Below are 20,993 nucleotides of genomic sequence, written 5' to 3' on the forward strand. Positions count from 1 at the left end.
AAATAAGTCTATATTAGACATTTTAATTTTTGTTGTAATAATAAAATAAAACATTACGTTTACATCATTAAAATTTTAATTTTTATGTCTCAAGTTACTTTTTTTGGTGTTTTCTGGTAGACCCAGTGTATTATTCAATCTACAAAAAGCTCATAAATGATTCTCAGGTGGATTTTCATGATATAGTTGATTTAACAAAGCATCTCCAAAGCCATAATATAATTTTTAAACTCATGCCTTACTATGTCTTTTATTCTACGTTACACACCATTCCATACATATCTTTTCTCAATCATCGTGCCCTTTGGAGGTAAGATTATAAACTATAGCAACTGTGTAACTACATCAACAGTGAAGTCCCAGACATTCTAGGGATCTTCTATGGTAGCAATCTCTCATTTGTAGGGACAGATTCCTGTAGAACCTTGTAGGGATGTTACATTACAAAGACTGATATTGGGATAAACTCAGATTAGTGAAGACTGTTTCCAGCTAGAAATTCTACACATAAAAACTGCTAACAAGTGAAGCCTCTTAGAAGAACAAGATTCAGAACCCGAGATCCAAAAATCTAAAACAAGAGTAGGGAATCTCTAATTATTTTATGCCAACCTTGAGAGAAGCTGTAGTTTCCTGACGGTGGGGTGGAGTCACAGTCCTCTACCTCATAGGATTGCTGTGAGATTTAGACGAATTAACATGTATAAATCATCGGGACTGACTGATCCGACACAGAGTAAGTGCTATTTGAGTGTTAGCTATTATCATCCTCATCACATTATTAGAATATAGTTGAGCTGAATGACAGAAGAAAGGACATATCCAGTCTTTAATTGCTTTAATATTGCATATGTTTAAGCCCTTTCTTCCACCTAAATTATAAACTCTTTCACAATCAGTATTTCCTCCATTTATTATATTTCACCTACCTAGCCCAGTCCCATTCCAACTAGAATAAAAGAGGCTGAAGCATTTCAGTGAAAATGTGTAAACAGTGCTTAAAGTGCTTTTTCAGACTTTACTTTCAGACTTTACTTTAAAAATTAACTTTTAGATTTCTATAGAATTCTGAAGCCTTTATAAATATATGAAGGACAGACTTCAGGTTTCAAAATTCACTTTGAAACGTCAGAGGTATCAATCAACTTAAGTAGCTGCGCCCTGGCAGCTTCTGACATTCAAAAGAGAACTGCTGTATGAGATTATGGGTTCAAATTCAAATTCAAATCCAAATTCAAATTCTTGTATTTAACAAGAAATGTGCATTAGTTTAGTATCTCTTCCATTGCAAATTATCACCCATTTTACTGCTTAATATCTGCTTATTATTTCATATTTGTATAGGTCAAAAGTCCAGTTACAGGGTGGCTCAACTGGGTTCTCTGCTTCTCACAAGGCCTCGTGTAAGGCCCAAAGCAAAGAACTTGCTGGGCTGCACACCTAACTGGAAGCTCTACGGGAGCATGTTCTTCCATGCTCATGCAGGTCATTGACAGAATCCAGTTCTTACGTCTGTAGGGCTGAGGTTCCTGTTTCCTTGCTGGTTGTCACCCGGAAGCTGCCCATAGCTCCTAGGGCCCTCTTTTTGGTTTTTGCACATGGGCTCCTACATCTCAGAGCCAGCAATGACATGATGACCCCTTCTTAGGCTTAGAATTTCTTTCACCTTGACTTCTGCCATATTGCTTTGACTCCCACAAAAGCAAGTTCTCTCCTTTATTTTAAAAGCTCATATGATTAGACAGAGTCCACACAGACAATCTAGGTCTGTAGCCTTAATTATATCTGTAAAGCACCTTTTGCCCTGTAATGTAATATGTGTAGGTACCAAGTGGGGTATTCATGTTTGGGGGACCATTTTACCCATTACAGAATGACACGGATCCTGAAAAACAATCCCTCAACACCTTGTTAGGGCCTTAAAGTCACTTGCTAATACAGCCTAGCTCTGGAACATGATTTACTTGCTATAAAATCTTCACTAGATTACACCAAACTCTCTTTCCCTTTACAACTTTCTCCTGTTGTACCCGAAAGTCCCAACCAGTGCCCCAAATTCATCTCAAATTAACTCATTTATTTGCCTCCATTCTCACCCCTTGAGATGTCTCTCAAGTCTTACGATCTATCTAGAATGTTCTTTTCTTTCCCTTATCTAGACAAAGCCTGCATTCCAGTTTCTGCGTGGAGCTAACCTTAATTATCAAGACGTCCATAACTTTTCTGATTTTTTACATCTCATCACCACCACACAATGTGTGTAATCTGGAAAATCTATAATTTATACTTATGTTAATTTTTAAACAAAATCACTTTTTTGTGGTTTTTGTTGGGTAATTTATAGTAATGTAGGTTTATGTTTGAAATTCAGAAAATGAATAAAAGTAGATGAGGAAAAATCATCCCCAGTCCCAGTGTCCAAAGAGCTAATCCTAAATTCACTCACTGCATGTAACATGATGCTAATTATTAGCTATGAGCTATAAAAATTTATTTACCATATTATTTTATCTATCGTCAATAGATGGTTCATGCCAATAATGTTGATTTTAGGAAAAGTATTGGTATCACAGAACTGCAGGCCAGAAATAATAAAAAGGTCACCTACTTCAGTTCTATACTAGATGCCTTAATCCTCTACACAGAGTGCAGAATATAAAATAATAAAACAACAAAACACACACTTCCATAGAACTTATTATGTACCTGGGCACTGTTCCAAATATTTTCCATGTATTCACTGACTTAATTTATATGCATAGTGCCTTTTGTATCTGACCTGTAGTAACCTGCATAGATAAGCTCTTGAAGTTCCGTAATTTTTGTGAAGATAATCTAGAATAAATTAAGTTCATATATGCACACAGATCTCTTATATGTGTTTATAATTCCTTACCCAGCTACATAGCTTATTCAAACCTCTTTACAAACCACTGAAACCTGCTACTAATATTCCACTGAATCCATAGGCTCTTTTGTTTTAAAGAGCAAATTTTTGTTATACAACTAGAAACGCCTAGTAATAGTTTTTTGGAAGGTTTTAGTATCTATTTTTAAAACTGTCTTTTGCCCATTCAATTCTCAGAACCCCACGTGTGTTTGTCCTGACTCTCAATACACAGTTTTAAGTAGATTAAGTGTTAATCCACTTAAAGAACTTTCCTACCTGTAGATGCTTTTTAAAAAGTTGAACTTTATTCCTTGATATTTCTTCTAATCCAAATTCAAATTAAATTAAAATGGTGCTTTAATTTTTCATGATTGGCATAGGATCTATTAAGTTTGAAAACTTGCTCTGTTATCTACTAAGATATAATATATTCTTATGCATAGTTTCATATTAGCATTATAGGTAAGAGGATATTAAATGAGATTTGTCCTGTGGTCTCAGCATTTTCACTGAAACCCAAAGTCAAGAACAATTGGCGAAAAGTGCTCAGACCTCCGAAAGATAGAGCTAGGTGCACCCCCACAGATTCCATTAGTCCTGAAGCAGCAAAATTCTGTAAAACCATGTCGGCAACCCTCATCCCTTCACCCACTTCAAGGAATTATGAGGGAGACTTGAAGATTATTCAGGAGGGATCAACAAAGACCATTTATTTAAAGGGAGTTGCTGGAGTGCTACAAGGATAAATATTATACATACGTACAGACTTCAAGTCAAATGACAGGGGTCTTAATCACTTGAATTGGCTGGCATTTGTTCCTAAAGTTTAGGGACTGCTCTCATCTGTAAAAGTCCAAGAGGGCTGGCAAATGGGACATATGGAGGCAGAGAAAGAGAAAAAAGCTGTGCTGTGTTGGGATGGCCTCCATTTCCAGGGTTTGACAGGACAATAATGCCCTCGTGCTTCCTATGTGCCAGTAGAGAGTTGGGTATAGGTCATTTTGGAAACAGGTCTCCTGAAAAGATAGGGTGACCCCAATAGAAGAAAACTGTAAGGAGGAAGCCAGAGGCTGGAGGGACAGTCCTAAAGTTTCAGAAGGAGAGGAAATGACAGGGCCATGGAATTATAATCCAGAGCTCTTTAGACACAGGAATATCCACCAATCCACACAATGGCCTCATACAGGAAAAAAAAGAGATTTCTACAACTCTCACACGAGAACCCTGAGGCCGGATTGTAACTGTAGCAGTCAAGAAAGACCTTTCTTGATATGGCGTCTCTTCTCCCTAGCCTCTCAAACCCTGGCTGAGCCAGAAGCAGCACAGTGAAGCAGAGGAGGAAGTAGGGAAAAGACAGAAAAATATGATGGGAAATGTCAACAAAACCAACCCTGGCCCTTTTCCCAGGCTCAGGTTGGGGGAAAGGAGATGCTTTGAAGTGGATGGAAGATTGAAGCTCTGATACTGGACTCAAATGGACTTTTAAATATCTGAAGAAATGGAGACTGCTCTGAGAAAGCTGAAAAAAGCTATAGATCTGCATAAAGATTCACCCAGGAGTGGGAATGAACCAGTCAGAACTTATTCGAGGAAACTGGTAAAAAAGGGTAAATTTTTTCCTGCTTTTATCTTGTTGAGACTAGTTCATTTAATGAATCATTCATATGTATATACTTGGTTTTATAATGAGACTGGAAACATATAGGTACAAAAGCCACTTATTTCTTTTTTCCCTCTTAACTTTATCCCCTTTTCCTTGTTTTATGTCTGGGAATGTTTCTCTTACATCCTGAGCTGATGCTGCAGTATGAGTTTAATCTCTGACATCTAGAATGTCAGCCTAACTAAATTTCATTTAAATAATCTAGGTGAGGAAGCAGTGCCTGCTCATCTCCAATGCTGGGGTAATCTTAGGCAATGTGAAATTCGAAATTTAGTGAAGAAGAAAAAAAGAATATTGCCTGAAAATATACTTCTGACTTTAAGAGTGGTTCCATAACTTCCTCCTTTGGCTTAGGATTGGGAGAGAGAGCAAATGTGAAAAACATGTATAAAATTATAGTCTACATTTTTACCTGACAGACCCTTTCTTCTCTCTTGCTCTCTAAACACAAATAGGGTTCTGGGGTCTCTGAGCAATTCTTTTAATTGCCATGGGTCTTCCTATTCTTATCCGTAATACAAGGGAATTGGAGAAGATGATTTCTTTCTTTTTCTTTTGAGGCACGGTCTGGCTCTGTCACCCAGGTTAGAGAGCAGTGGTACGAGCTCAGCTCACTGCTACCTCTGCTTTCCGAGCTCAAGCCATCCTCCCACCTCAGCCTCCTGAGTAGCTGGGACCACAGGTGCACACCACCTCATCGAGCTAATTTCTGTATTTTTTGTAGAGACAGGTTCTCACTTTGTCGTCCAGGCTGCTCTCAAATTCCTGGGCTCAAGTAATCTGCCCACCTCAGCCACCCAAAGTGCTGGGATTACAAGTGTGATCCACACTGCACCTGGTGAAGAAGACAATATCTAAAGCCGTCTTCCCTTCTATCCTTGTTCCAAATAAACCAACCATGATGTTCTCAAACTGAAGAATTCCAATTAACTGTAATACTTCCTCATTTTAATTACTGAGGTACACTGCAGAACATGTGGTGAGGAGATACAACGTGGCTATCTGTTCAGCTGAATTGAGATGAGTTCAATGAAACCAAGATAGCCAACAGGGTTTCCTGGGTTAACTTATGAACCTCATTCTCCTTCGCTATTCTAACGCATCTGACAAAGATGTTACTACATAAAGCTTCTTATAGCACATTCCAATCCTCTCAGGAGCCTCACTGTCTATTTCTGTCTACCACATAAAATCTTAACCTCTCCCTCTGCAATTCTAGACCTTAATAGACACTTCGCTCTGCCCACCGGATACACGGATTCTTTATTACTGCCTTCTATGCATCATAGACTTCTGCTGAACAGAAATGATGGCCATTCCTCAAACATATCCCATCTTGGCTCTTTCACTCATGCTATTCTTTCTAATTAGATTGCTATTAATATTTTCTATTCATTCATACTCTCCTTTATATTCAACATATCATTCAAGCCATTCCCCCCTCTCCAGGGGACCTATTTTAAAACCCTAACTGAGCACAATGACTTTTTACTTTGACCTCCACAGTACTTTGTATTCACCACAGAGAACCTTTACAGCTATTCACCTCTACATGGTAAGCTCCTTGCACACATGGACCAAGCTGTATTTTTTTTTCCTCTGAATTCACACAATGGAATCACAAAACCTGATAACCAGTCTGAATAAACTTCTAAACTGCTAAATCATTTAGCCATGTTTACCACTATTTTATAATTTCTAATAGGTTAAAAATTAAAATGCTATTTAATATAATTCCATGGGCATCATTTCATAAAATCCTTCAAATTAGGAGAGAATTCCACAATCACATTCCCTACCCAACCTGTTAAAATCTATTCAGTAAATATAAAATGTTTTAAGTGATGATAATGTGGAAAACTGTGTTTTCAACCCACATAGATATTATTTTTAATATGGACTCTTAATTAAATAATTAATAATGCCTGTCTTAAATGCTTCATCTCTCCAATGCAATGGTAATACACCCTGTCATGTGAGACTGAAATGTGACAATGTATGACAAACAGTATCAAAATGCCTGTGCAAGGTAAGAACTCAACAAATATTAGCCATTCTTAGCCTCTTACCCATTTCTCACTTGGTCTAACGCATTAATGCAGGATAATGCATTAACAACTGCAAACAAGTCTCTTCAAAGGTTTCCCCACAAAGAAGTTCATCTCTGAGCTGTTCATAACAGCAAAAGAGTGAAAATAAAATCACAATGTTCAAAATAGAAAAAAATGATTTTAAATCTGTGTAATGGGATACTATAGAATCACTAAATATGTTGTGGCCAGTGCTTTTAGCTCCCAGAACATATTAAATAAAAAGTATGGAACACAAAATAAAATATTTAGGGTTTTTCTGCAAAAAAAAAATTATTCTGTAAAAAAATACACACACACACACACACACACACACACACACACACACACGCACACGAAAAATAACCTAGCAAGTAATAATAATTTATTTCTGGGTCATTTCATTATAGGCACTTTTCTAATCTGCATTTAAAAAAATGATAAAGTCTTTATATTCAAGTTAAATAATACAAATGTCAACTAAATTAAAAGGAAACTGCAAAGCATAATCCACAGTACTGTTATTTCACTGTCAGACTTCTCATTTGACATTTACAAACATAGGAAATGAATTCACACTATTTCCACCCAGTATCCACATAAAATGTCATTATATTATAATTTTTACAACAATATAAAATAACAGAAACTAATTTAAAATTTGTCTTATTCCATCACCACCAAAAAATTCAAGTAATTTTCACTGTTTTATATGCCTCCTGGTTCTCCTCTATATATGGGCATACCATACAAAGCTATAACACTGACAGAAGTATGCAAAACTTACATTTCATCTAAAGCAGCTATAAGAAGTTCTATTTTAAAGAAATGCACAAAGAAGAAGCCAAATATGAAACATTCATGGATCATCCTTTTAAAGCTCCGTTGGCTTCTTTCAGAGAAGATTTCACATTAACACTTCACAAACCCATGACTCTCAATATCCAAATTGAGAGTCAAATGGTATATTTCTATTTCTTGTCAATAGAAAGTCGGTATTTTCCATGGGTATTGCATATCAAAGTGATTTTCATCTCAGAAACAGATATTCAAATATCATAACATACATGTATGCAAACACGCACAATCCTCTTTCCCTATTCCTAAGAGATTCATTGAGGCATTTTACCCTTAAATGAGTTCTGCACACTTACATCTTTCTGAACACATAAAGATAAATTTCCCCCTGCCCTGCATTGCTTCATTTCAATAGGCAATCCAGTATGTATCATCCTGCTTACCAAAACCAAACTCTCAGGGCTAGAGTTAAAAATTAAGTTACCACACAATCTGGGTAGATTTTGATAGTTTCTTTGAAATTAGAGATGATGGCTTAGTAATTAATTTTAAAAAGTTGTATGTGTGTGTGTGTGTGTGCATGTGCAAACCTGTATATGATGGTATTTGGGGATCTATTACCAGGACGAAGATACGTAATAGACAGAACATATAAGAATTTTTTATTGACAAGCAATAGAAATACACTATTCAGCAATCTATTCAGGTATTGACAGGTATAGGTTTGTGATGTGTTACTCTGAGATCCTACCAAAGGATACAGAAGGAGCTTTAACCAGCATTCCACGTGGTACTAGAGACTGAAAGTCCATAGCCCAAGGCCCATTGGATGAGGACAGATTGAAACACAAGAAGAAAAGGTAGTATCAAGCCCTATGGCTCCGTATAAACCAAAGAAAAAAGTTGTTACCAGAATATGCTACAATTCCACTGGTACTTCCTTAATGCCCCTTGGAACTAGATCCATCTTCTCCGGTCTCACTTGACACTTTCCCTCAAAACTCAATCTGCCTGGCCCTTCCCCAAATCATACAGTAGCTCTTAAGCCACTGGAAGGACTGGAGCCAGCCTAAGGATTCCAAGTAGGAATTTTATGTTCCCTAGAAATAAGAAATATAAGGTAACAAGATGTTCATGATCCTGTGGCAGCCAGAAAGAAGGCTTGTCATTCACTGGGGGTGTAACTTTTATTCTTTGAACAGCCATGTCTGATCAGGCTGCGATAGTCTAAGGGAAGGGATTACCTACACTCCATTTCTGCATTCTCCAGGAAGAAAAAGGCAGATAGCCAGGAAAAAGGGTGAATAGAAACCCATTTTTTTGCATTTTTAGAAAAACATATTTCTAAATGTGATAGAAATTCATCACTCAATTGTGCTTATCACATACAGATGATCCTTGACTTATGATGGGGTTACATCCCAATAAAACCCATCATAAATTAAAATGATTGTAAGTCAAAAATTTGTTTAATATACCTAAGCTACCAAACATCTTAGTTTAGCCTAGCCTGCCTTAAACGTGCTCAGAACGCTCACATCAGCCTACAGCTGGGCTAACTCATTTGGCAACACAGAGCACCGTGGAGTACCAGTCGTTTATCCTGGTGACCATGCAGCTGACCGGGAGCCGCGGCTCACAGCTGCTGCCCAGCATCTCGAGAGGGTATCCTACCATATATTGCTAGCCTAGGAAAAAAACAAATTCAAAATCTGAAGTACAGTTTCTACCAAATGTGTCTCATTTTTATAGCACCACAAAGTTGAAAAATCGTTACATCAGACCATCATGGTCAGGACCATCTGTATTCAACACGACAAATCCCCCCAACTTTCATTCAAAGAAGATTACCCCCAGACCTTGCTGACTTGGCACACAATCTCTTAAACAAGTCTCTAAACTTCTCTTTTTAAAGATTCATCAAAACCCAAACCTCATGCTATTACTGAACCAGTATCAATTTAAAAGTTTCCAATCAAAGAAGTTGTCAATGTTATTCAGCTACTGAACAACAAATTCCTGTCCAAAATAACAATTCTTGTTCAAAGATGAATTTCTCCAATATATCAAATCCAAATTGTAGAGTCACCAAGAAGGACAAACTAAAGGAATCCTTGTCATTTTATAACCTCTCTGGATGAAGAAAGGCTGTAGATAGAGTACTGTGAAAGATACACCCTTCAAAGAAAATGACTGAAGTTTCAGGTGAAAGATGAGACAGGACTTGACTGGCAAGTAAGATTTTAGTCCAGTGGTATTTCTCAGAGGAGGGATACCTGAAGCCATTATGAAAAGCCCTTATGAAAAGGAATTTAGAAAACACCACTAAATGCATCCAAGGCAGAGATCCCACAAGAAAGTTGGATGAACCAAAGAAAATGAGCCAGAAGACAGAGAAGAACCATACAAATAGAAACATCTAAATGGATAAAAGTTATAAACTGGGTGAGTTCTGACATGGAACACAAGGGTGTAAGAGTGCCCAGTTACATGATCCAAGAGTATCAAGTGTTTTTCTCAACCCCATGGATCTCTCTTCCTAAATTCTGAACACCCAATTTGTAATTTTAATTTATCTCTTAAGAGATAGCCATAAATTCCCCACCACCACCACCGGGTTAATGTTTTATTCCAGACACTCAGACTCTCTTCTCTTTCACCATCCATGTGATGGCTGACTTCATTGAATCTAGCAGCATAGAGGACACATGACATGCTCCCTGTCCCTTTATAAGGACCTCCCACATACCCATCTTACCAAATAGGCATCTAATATAAACAATGCACAACTTAGCCTAACTCACATCACCTCAGGTGTTTGACAATTAGACTATGAACAAAAGTCACAAATTTCATTCAAACCCAGATGAGATGTTTGTCTTTTCTATTTCTACAATTTCCAACATAAAAACTTAGCCTTAAAAAACAGAAACAACCTAATAGGTTTTGTTCTGGTTGTTGATTTTAAGTAAATATGAGATGGAAGTCTAGAATACGTTTTTATCTCCTATTTAAGAATGTTCATGTTTTTATTTCCTGTCTTTGGATGCTTCCCAAGTACTTCTCAGATCTTTTAAATGCTTCAAAGTTTAGCTGATTTCCTAAATTTACATCCTTAAGAACTGTGGCTTTGAAAGTAATACATAATTCACCATAAAAACTTCCCCATATTTACTTTAGGTTTCAGCAAGCAGACCCCTGGGTTGTAATATGAATATTTTAAATTTGTCTGATCAATTCTGAATACTCTATTTGTCACAAACACTGGAAGAATTCATGTTTAAAAATAAAACAATGCTCAGAACTTCAAGGGTGGAAACTGATGAGCTATGTCATTCAAAGGCCCTTCTTGGCCTGCCAGCTTTAACACAGCAACAGAGAACTGCAGTCGATGAAAAGAGGTTTCCAAGTTAACAAAATGTGTAGCACCAGAGGATATTAGAAAGGAGGCTAAGGTGATAAGTTAGAATGCGGAAAGTCACACTGCTTTCAGATAATTCCTAGAGTGTTTTTGTAGACTTTATGTAATGGAAAGGGTCCATTACAGCCATGTCCTTTTTCCTTAAGCTGAAAACTTCTTACAGAGTTTCACTGTTTAGGTTTCTGTATGTCTGACACTTGGAAAGATGGCTCTTTCCTGAAGACCACTAGAAACATGGCTGGAACATTTTAATTGCTCATGTTTATGTACATTTAACAACCCTACATTTGACTGAATTATAAAGACATTCTTATTTCTACACATGCACCATCTTCTCATGCTCCTTCAACATGAAAACTCATGTGTATCCTCTTCCAGAGTAAAATTTCAGATAATATATTTTTAGATGACAGGACTTTCCCTCCTGATGAACCTAAGAGGGAACCAGGAAATAAACTACTGGGGTTAAAGAAAGGAGAAATTTTCTAAGATAGTCACATGCAAAAATCCCACATTTGAATAAAAATGGTGAATATACAAGAGGGCACAGTTGACTGTACTGCTGGAAACCACTGTCCCATTCCAATACCCCCAAAACACAGACTCTCAAAGAGTACATTGGCAACTCTACATTACAGACATCACTTCTGCTTTCCTTTATCATGATTAGGGGTCACAGTAGATGAGAACTGTTCCCTGAGAGATGTATGTAAATATCTTTCTGCACACACTATCACCTAGGTAACAAAGTTTATATGCCATTGTCAACAGGAACAACTATGTTATGAAGAGGTAGACTGAGTCCCACTGTCCATTAACAAATGCTTCTAGAATGAACAATGGAATTTTAGAACTTGAAGGAACTTAGCAACTCTCTAGTCCAACCACTCATCTTGGCCAAGGTCACATTGTTGGAAGAAATAAGAATCAAGGCCCTTAATCTCAGTACGGGATATTTTCAATTTTGCAGGCCGATTGCCCACCAGTTGAAGAGATGAAATTTTCCTCTCTGCCGTTTATTTTCGTTTCTAAATACCACTCCAGCATCTTACCTCATTTTCTTCAGTCTTTTAGCCTGGGGATTTTTCCAGCAAGATTATGTCAACTAAATCCACAGTGAACACCTTGCTGTCCATCCCTTCCTTTTCAGAGGGTCTTTTGAATGTGACCTTCACGGTATAAACCATTCAGTTATTTCCATTTCCACTCACTGTCCTCTCGTCTCCCTACTGCCCTCTGCCTATGGCTGTTCCCCAGACTATCTTCTACTCGGGTTTTCAATCTGCAACTTCTCTGTGACTGGCTTCCAGAAGCTCTCTGAGCTTCAGACTCTTGTCTCCAGATGTTTCCTGCATATTTCTGTCCTTATCTCCTCAAATGCAACATATCCCCCAAAATCACCTACCTTACTGCATAATTTACTCAACTTCCTAAGAATATCATCATGTCTCCAGTCATGCAAGTTCAGAACTTCAGTTATCTCACTCCTCCACCTTTACCCACTCATACTGATTTTTTAAAAATCAATTTCTTTTCTTTTTTTTTTTTTTTTTAAGACGGAGTCTCGCTCTTTCGCCCAGGCCAGACTGCAGTGGCGCTATCTCGGCTCACTGCAAGCTCTGCCTCCCAGGTTCATACCATTCTCCTGCCTCAGCCTCCCGAGTAGCTGGGACTACAGGTGCCCGCCACCACGCCCGGCTAATTTTTTGTATTTTTAGTAGAGACGGGGTTTCACCGTGTTAGCCAGGATGGTCTCAATCTTAAAAAAATCAATTTCTTTGTGTTCCTTTTTGAAGTCATCTTTCTTTTGGTTCCCACAAAAACCACCATAAACTAGGTTTTCATCAGCCTCTAACCAATCTCCCTATCTTCAACTTATCTTCACTTTTGAACATCTATTTCATCGCATTAATCTGTTGTTCAAAAAAATCTTTCATTTTTCTTAACCAGGACCTTCTTCTCTAACTTGGTGGGTCTACTTACATTTTTCCATGGTACTTTCTCATTCCTATGCTTGCCCACAATAAATTCCACAGCTAGAATACACATCCTCCTAATTAGCATCTCCAAATCCTGACTGTTTTCAATGGTGGTTCAAGTCCAGTGTCTGCAGTGAAGCTTTCTGTTATGGTCTTGAATTTACAACTTTACTTATTCACCACCTTTCTTTATTCACCACCTTTCCTTGTGCACAATTTCCAACTCCTTTATATATTAGCCTTCTGAATATATCTGTCTTATCTTCTTGGTGTGGCTATAGGAACCAAATCATACATGTCTTTATCACTTCTGAAACTATCCCAATAACTACATTACATTATTTATTATATATTTTCAAATGAGGCATAGTAGTTAGGAGAATATTGGAGATAAAAATTCTGAGTTCTGACTCTTGTTTTGTTCTTTCTTGCTGAGTGACCTTAGGCAAGCTACTCAAACTCTGTAAGCTTTCGTATCTATAAAATAGACATAATACCTCCTACTTCATAGTGCTGTTGTACAGTACAGCTTAGCAGAATGTGTATGTATGTGTGTGTACACACAAACACACAACGTTTAACACAGTTTCTGGCCCATAGTGAATGCTTTTTAAACAGATGGCTAATTATAATTATGCACACCACAGGCACTCCTTTGTGGTCAATATTTTAAACCGAAAAGTTCTAAATATGTTTTCAAAATATGCTGTCAAGATTCCATTTCATGTTTTTTACACCATTGATTATCATATTGATATGATTAGGCTTTGAGTCCCACCCAAATCTCATCTTGGATTGTAAGCCCCAGGTGTTTAGGGAGAGACCTGGGGGGAAAGTGATTGTATCACGGGGGCAGTTTCCCATGCTGTTCTCATGATAGTGAGTGAGTTCTCACAAGATCTGATGGTTTTATAAGTGTGTGACACTTCCTCCTACCCACTCTCACTCTCTCTCTCTCCTGCTGCCATGCAAGACGTACCTGGTTCCCCTTCCACCAGGATTGTAAGTTTCCTGAGGCCTCCCCAAATATGTGGAACTGTAAGTCAATTAATCCTCTTTCCTGTATAAATTACCCAGTCTCAGGTAGTTCTTTAAAGCAGTGTGACAACAAATGAACACACATAGTTAATAAAAAATTACTTTTCTAAGCTGCATTCCAGAAGAGTAGGAAAGACACTTTCAATCTTCAAGCTGTGCCCAGTTGACAAGACCTAGTGTATAAAACTCTGTACAGACCAGTTTCATCCTTACACATAACCCAATCAACCATGATTTTCAGCAATTACCATTTTAATAATGGAGTTAAAGCAGAACTAAATAATTTTGGGGGAAGGCTAGAAAAGTTTCCAAACAGCCAAGTCAATAGGTACAAGTTTGGTGATGTAGGATTGCTAGAGCCTGTCAAAAACTGAAACTCAAGGATTAGTGACCACAGTCAGCATTTCCTATGAAGAAAGCCATGAACTTTACTTCAACCAATTACAAAGTCTAATCAATAGCTTTAAAAACCACAATGAAAATGTTGCAATATGGTACATTAAAAACTAGCGACCTGGCCTTTTTTGGCTGAAGTAATTCTTTTTTTTCCCTAATGAAAGAGTCTTTTCTCCTTTGTGCAGCAGATCACAACTTTCCTAGGTTAACGCATACTGTATTTAAAAAATCAGATACTACACCTCCACCTCCACAAAGGTTGCAGGAACTTTCCACCAGAAATATCTATGATCTCATGAAGGGAGGTTCCATCCCCATATAGAAAGTCAAAGCCACTGTCTCCCTCTGCCTTGCCTCATACCTCCCACAATGATGAGCAGCCACAGGGAAAATCTCTCTATATACCATCACCCAAAGAACTTCCCTTCTAGGACCCCAGCTTCATTATTTCTGCACCCCTAGGCAGGAAAATTGCATGGTCTTACAGCAGATGTTAGACGCACAAGAATTTCATCACTGCTTTCTTCGGAGTCTTCAATTTTCTGATGAGACCTTTGAAAAAAAAAAGAACAAATTACTTTTCAGTTTCAATTGCTCAAATTTATCTACCAAGTTAGGAAGAATAAAGGGCAAATAATGTCATTGTTATTATATTAGCAAAAGTACTCATGAAAATAACAAATGTTGTGACAGTAACTCCATAGGAACATAATCCTCTTGCAGGCCAAATGTTCTCACAAAATCAATTAGCAAGAACCTCTTTACAATGCACCAATTGAATCCTGAGGATGGGGTATTACTCACCCCATGATACAGCAGAATAACCCTGACATGCCAGTTGTAAAATATATGGGCTTGCACAGAAGGTAGATGCAAATAAAAGGTGGTTAAGTGCTGAAATTTCCTCTAAATCTAAATGGAATCCAGATTTTGAAAATATGAAATGTGAACTTTCCACTGAAACTGAGTTTTAGCCAAAACAAACTTACTATAAAACGGTATTATTATAGGCCTAATACCACTATGGGAATTATGAGGAATACAAAAACACAGAAGTTTTGTATAGCTTTGTATTTGCTTTCTCAAGAGATTACCGCCCAACTAAGAAGCTAAGAATATTATGCACGTGTTAAATAACTAATGAGATGTGTAACAATGTAAGATCAGTTTGTTTGTTTGTTTGGGGAAAACGATCTTTTTAACTTAATTCATGAAAAAAGACTTCACCAAATGTATATTCTAACAGACAAAATTATCTACTTCTTAAGAACAATCTTATAAACTACACTTTTTCCTAGTTTGGTCAAAGACAAAAATTGACTAATGCAATTGAATATATAAAATTGTCTCCAAGATCTATTTCCACAAGCAATCCCTTTCAATATATGCTGTGGACAGGGGGCAGAGGGGGGATTGGAGGTAACTGCTCTGCAGAGCAGTATTAACAGCATCACAGTCCAGTGATTGATTTCAATCTCAGTAACTACAGTGTGTCAGCTGGAACGTCAGCCTTATGGGGCAGGAGGGCTTCTCCCAGCTCATGGGACAGCTGAGAAGCAGCTCTTTAAGAAGGGAAAAGCCAGTTGGATCAATTCTGGCATTGCCTTCTTGTTTCTGTAAATGTTATTAAACCCTTTTCCAGAAAGAAAGTCCCACCCTTCAAATCACAGCAATGCACTACAAACCACTGCCTTTACAAAAATTGCAAGATACAGGTATGAAGCAGTGCCGATGTTGTCAAATAACTTAAGCGCTCATGCAGCAAAGTGGTTGAGATGCTTGCTAACAATCTGCCCAATAAAAACTGTGGGAACTGAGCATTATAACTTGGGATCTTTTTTTAACAAGGTTACCTGGATGATGAGTATTTTCAACAAGCTTTATTATTAAGATTCTCTATTCACAAGGCTTCTGTGGTTATACTGAGAACAGACTGGAAACGCTTTATAACCTCAACCACCAAACCAGATTTATGTGATTAAGCTGAGCTGAGTGAAAAGACAGGAAATTAAGAACCAAAGGCACTAGAGGCAAGAGAACAAAACAAGGGCTTCTGCTGCTTTGTCTGTGTCTGTAGTGACACATGGGCTGGTTGTGCCTTTTCATGTTTCTCAGACCCCAACAGACACCCGAAGTATTAGTTAACGAGCATGAGGTATTTTGCACTAGCACAGATTCTCTCATGAATCTGTTTTCAACAAGCTGCTGAAAGGAACCCAAAATTCCAAGAGAAGCTCTTGTATACGAGACTGGTAATTGACGGTTGAGCTGCTGCTGTTTTAGTGACAAACAATTTAGTCCCTGTTTGGAAGCAAAACTGTCTTTCATTGATCTTCCAGCACAAACCATGCCTTAGCAAAAACATCTCTTAAGGAAATATGTGTAAGAGGGACAGAGTGATGATCTCCCAAGAGCTGTCCCACAGCCCAAATCCCACTGTTATCACCTCACTCACCAAGATTTAAGCCCAGAACTCCCAAGTATCTCTCTAGCTTCTGGCTCTCCCCTGAGCTTGCCCTGTTTTTCCATCTGCCTTCAAAGTGGCTCTATGTGGCAATTCCAGGAACTTTATTTTCACCCACATGGGTACCTTACAGGCTAACTCAACCTAACTCACACTGAACTCCTCTCTTACCTCCTGCCCTCAGCTCTCCCCTTGGAATCATGGCTCCTGTTCACCCTAGAGCCATCCCTTCCCTCCTCACTCCGGCCTTTGGGAAGTCACCAGATCCTCTCACTTCCCTTCCTTCCCTGCCAAGCCTCTTCGACAGTCCAGGCTCTCAACTTCGCTTGAACAAATTATTTTAACCACCTTCTAACAAGCTTGTCTCTGGTTTCTCCTCTTGTACCCAGATGCCTAAAGATATCAGGATCACCTTTCTAAAACCCAGATCTGGTCCTGCTCTTCTCCAGACTCCAAACCTTCAAGGATTTTCCTCACTTGCCCACTGAGAGCTCTAGAATTCGGAAATGCTCTTCCTTCCCTGCTAACATGCCCCATGCCCCGCTGCACCAGCACGCAACTGTCCCTCACCTGGCGTAAAGGAAGGTCACGAAGGCAGGACTGGTAGCAACAGGCAACAGCGGGAGAGCCTGAAAAGGGGGAAAGAAGAGAGAAGGCAATACTCGGCCACTCTCCTTTCTTTCACCACTACGGTCACTTTTTACCTTAAACCTCCTCCTCAGCTCTAGACTAAATCGCCCAAAAATACCAGACTCTCTTTTCTCCAGCAAATGTACCTTTTACAAAATTTAAACACATTCTGTTTTAATGTGTGTAAATACTTTTCAGTGCAACCCAGGAAAGACAAAGTTCTCACTTATCCAATCAAAATAAATAAGGAAACAGATGCAGCAGAGGAAAAGCAAGTATAACACTTGCATGTTTTCCATTATTACTAAAGGGGGCTGTGCTGCTCGTGAATGAGAGAGAAAGTGAGAGAGAGAGAGAGAGAAGCTGTGGGTCTAGTTTGTCAGTGATTAGAGAAAGAAAATAAAGAAACTCTTACTGGAATCAGCAGGTAATGACAGTGACGAGTGACATAAGACAGAAAGAGAAGAGAAGTAGAGTGACCCCTGTAAGGAAGATCCCTCCCTGAGGGTTTATGCCAACAGATGCTCTCCTTTAGGAATTTCCTGGGTTACCTTTCAAGGTCTCTGCTTACCAATGCCCCAAGCCAGACCTGGTAACTCTCCAGGGGAGAGTGCTGAGTCCTGGTGCTCTAGGCAGATGTCTCTGTAAGTTCAAGAGGTCTGCAATATCTAAGGGTGTCACTGTGAGGATGCAGAGATGACAAAAACCTATGGTCCTCCACCCTCATCCCTCTAACCATCAAACTGGATGCATTACCATTATGTCCACTCCTACCCAAAAGGAAAAGAACAAAAAGCCCTGCCCTTCCTTAAGTCACCTTAATTGATGGCAACTCCATCCTTCTAACTGGAAGTCATCCTTGAACCCCTTTCTCTCATACTCTGCCTTGTATCCACCCTGAAATCCTACTGGCTCTTCAAGACATATCTCTCACCTGACCACGTCTCACCACCTCCATCACTGCCACTGTGGTCCCAGCCACAACATCTCTCACCTGGACCCAGAAGCCAGCATAGTCTTGCTAAAATGTAAGTTAGTTCATGTCCCTCTACTCAAAATCCTTGAATGACTTCCCGTCTCACTTAGCACAAAGCCAAAATCTTTTTATACTTAAAAATATGTAATTAACAAAGATATCTATTCAAGGTGTGCCACATGATTATTTGTGAATACACTGTGATTAGCACAATCAAATTTATTAACACCCATCACCACTCATGCTGTACATTAGACCTCCAGAACTTGCTCAATTTAATAAATGAAAGTTTATATGCTTTGATCAACATCTCCCCATTTCCCCTACCCATATTGTCTATATTCTAGACAAGTAAGTTTTGCTTAACAAAGCAAATTCCTATGAAAAAAGAAGTGGGATGGTGGAAGAATGAGAATTAGATTTTTCTTGAGATCTTTGATATCACGAATACAAACACTGTTCACCTTCTCAAGAGAAGATGATTTTTCATAGCATCCGGCTACTAGTTATGCTTATAGAAAAAATGTACTAAATGGGTATTATGAATGGGAAAGGTTTCACTAAGAGTCCAGAGTGTATAGTTATATATTAATCTAAACTGAATAAAATTAGATTTTTCACATTGGATTTTGAGGATTTGAGTATTAATGTTTAATATTTAATTAGATGGCTCAATTTCAAATGCTAATATAATCAGGCCTAGATGTCCAATTTTTGCAAAATTCCTGTACTACTCTTAAATATAAGTACAGGATTAATATAATATAATCCTGTACTACTCTGATAAAGATAAGCAATCTGTTCCCACACCTGGAATAAGCCTTGTCTATAAACAATGGAAATTTTGAAGGACTTAGTGTTTCCTTGGGAGAGGAGGTAATGAGTAATCACAAAGACTAGGACTAGCTGATTTCATAACACTTTTTACAAAAACAGTTTAAAGTAATAAGTGGAAATTTTGTTCACTTATGATGCCAATACAAATCTTATGCCAAGTTCCATCACAAAAATTTTTTGAAAAATACTAAAAAAAAAAAAAAAGTTTGTTTACCCACACGGTATTTCCTCCTCTCCCAGTGTCATGAGGATCTAATTAGGAAAAGTTAAGTTAGGAGTACAAAGGGTAGGCTTCGGACTTCGGAATAGCAGACTTGAACTTAAGCTCTCTGGCCAGAGAGTATGAATCCATCACCATTTCAGAAACTAAGGAGGCCAAGGGATGTCTCATGTTGCTAATAAACATCAGGTAGTAAGAAAAAACCAGGCAGGATAAGGAGAACAAAGGAGGCAGAAGTGAGGGGGTGGTGGAGGTGCTATTTTGTATAGGGTGGTAAGAGGAGACAGGGACCTGAATTTTGGAAACCATCACTGTGAGACGATGTTAAGTACATGACTGGGTGAGGGCACATCCAAAGTGAGAGCAGAAGAAATAAGAGAAGTCCAAGACTGACCTCTACTGTGTTTAGAGGTCACTGCTTCAAAATGTAGGTTTCATTATTTAGGGACAGCCAGTCTGAATAATCTGAGGCAAACAGCTCAAGAGATGACTGGCATTAAAAAGACAGTTTTTTACTCACAGTTCCCAAGAGGAGGGGGGATGACACACAAGGAGGAGCCACACAGGGAGGCACCAGTGTCAGTCAGGAGGCAGAGGACATGGGGGAAAATGTGGGAAATAACCTTTATTGTGATTTCCCCAGAATAGAACGGGTAAGGCAGGGTAAACAGGCTGAGGATAGACTGTTTGATTAACTTCAGCAGGACCAAAAGCATAGGGACTGCCCCTAACTGTTTGGTACCTGGAGCTGGGGTGATTAAGGCAGGTGAAAAGTAGCCCAGAAGGTGAAAGCCCAATAAAAAAAGTGGTTATGTTATGAGCTCTGGAATGGCTGGCTTACCTATGAAAGGTATGCTCCCAGCAAAGCTAGCAGGTAAGTTCTCTACTATCTCTAGGAATGGACTATTCCTGGGTTGGGCAGTCTCTCCAGGGTCAGCAAGGCCCCAGATGTCAAAGCACTGAAACACAGTTAATACAATCAGGAAAAGGAAGGATTAGCAAAGGAGCCTTAAAAGCAGCAGCTAGTGAGACAGAAGAGCCAAGAGATGTTATCCTAGAGGCCAAGTGGAAAAACCGTGTGCCAAATGCTGCTGTCATGTCAAGTAAGATGAGGACGGAAAAATCAGCATTTTGGCATTTGGCAACATGGAAGACTTCTGTGATCTTGACAAGGTTGCCTTCAGTGGAGTGGTACTGTTGAAAGCCTGAATGGAGTAGATTCAGAAAAGAATAGAAGAGGTAGAGAAAGTAACCATAAATATATCTTTTGAAGAGTTTTGCTGTAAAAGGGAACAGAGACATTGTGCAGCAGCTAGAGGGAGATATAGGGAAATATCAACACATGCTGAAAAGAACAATCCAGTAGAGGAAAAAGCTGATGAAGCAGGAAAAAAATGAGATTTCAGAAATGAGATCCTTGAGTAGGGGTGCAGAGATGGGATCAGTGCACAATGTGAGGAAACTGACCTTAAATAAGAATGTGGACCATGCATCCATTTTTATCAGGAGCAAAGATAGAGTCCACCAATATAGATGCAGGCAGGTTGACAGATTTGGTAAATAAAACATGAGGAAGATAGTTTTTAAAATGTTCCTTTCAATGAAATAAAAA

General features: G+C 38.6%; 1 protein-coding gene across 1 annotated transcript in view; it reads right to left on the minus strand.

The window, feature by feature from the left end:
* The window catches only part of RAPGEF5 (Rap guanine nucleotide exchange factor 5), a 237,584-nt gene that overhangs the window by 156,915 nt on the left and 59,676 nt on the right, over positions 1 to 20,993 (minus strand). Inside the window, exon 6 of the mRNA XM_031013080.2 lies at positions 14,740 to 14,806. Coding sequence (XP_030868940.1) covers positions 14,740 to 14,806 — 67 coding nt within the window. The remainder of the gene's footprint in view (positions 1 to 14,739; positions 14,807 to 20,993) is intronic.

This window comes from Gorilla gorilla, chromosome 6 (assembly GCF_029281585.2).
Source record: "Gorilla gorilla gorilla isolate KB3781 chromosome 6, NHGRI_mGorGor1-v2.1_pri, whole genome shotgun sequence".
Classification (NCBI taxonomy): Eukaryota; Metazoa; Chordata; class Mammalia; order Primates; family Hominidae; genus Gorilla; species Gorilla gorilla.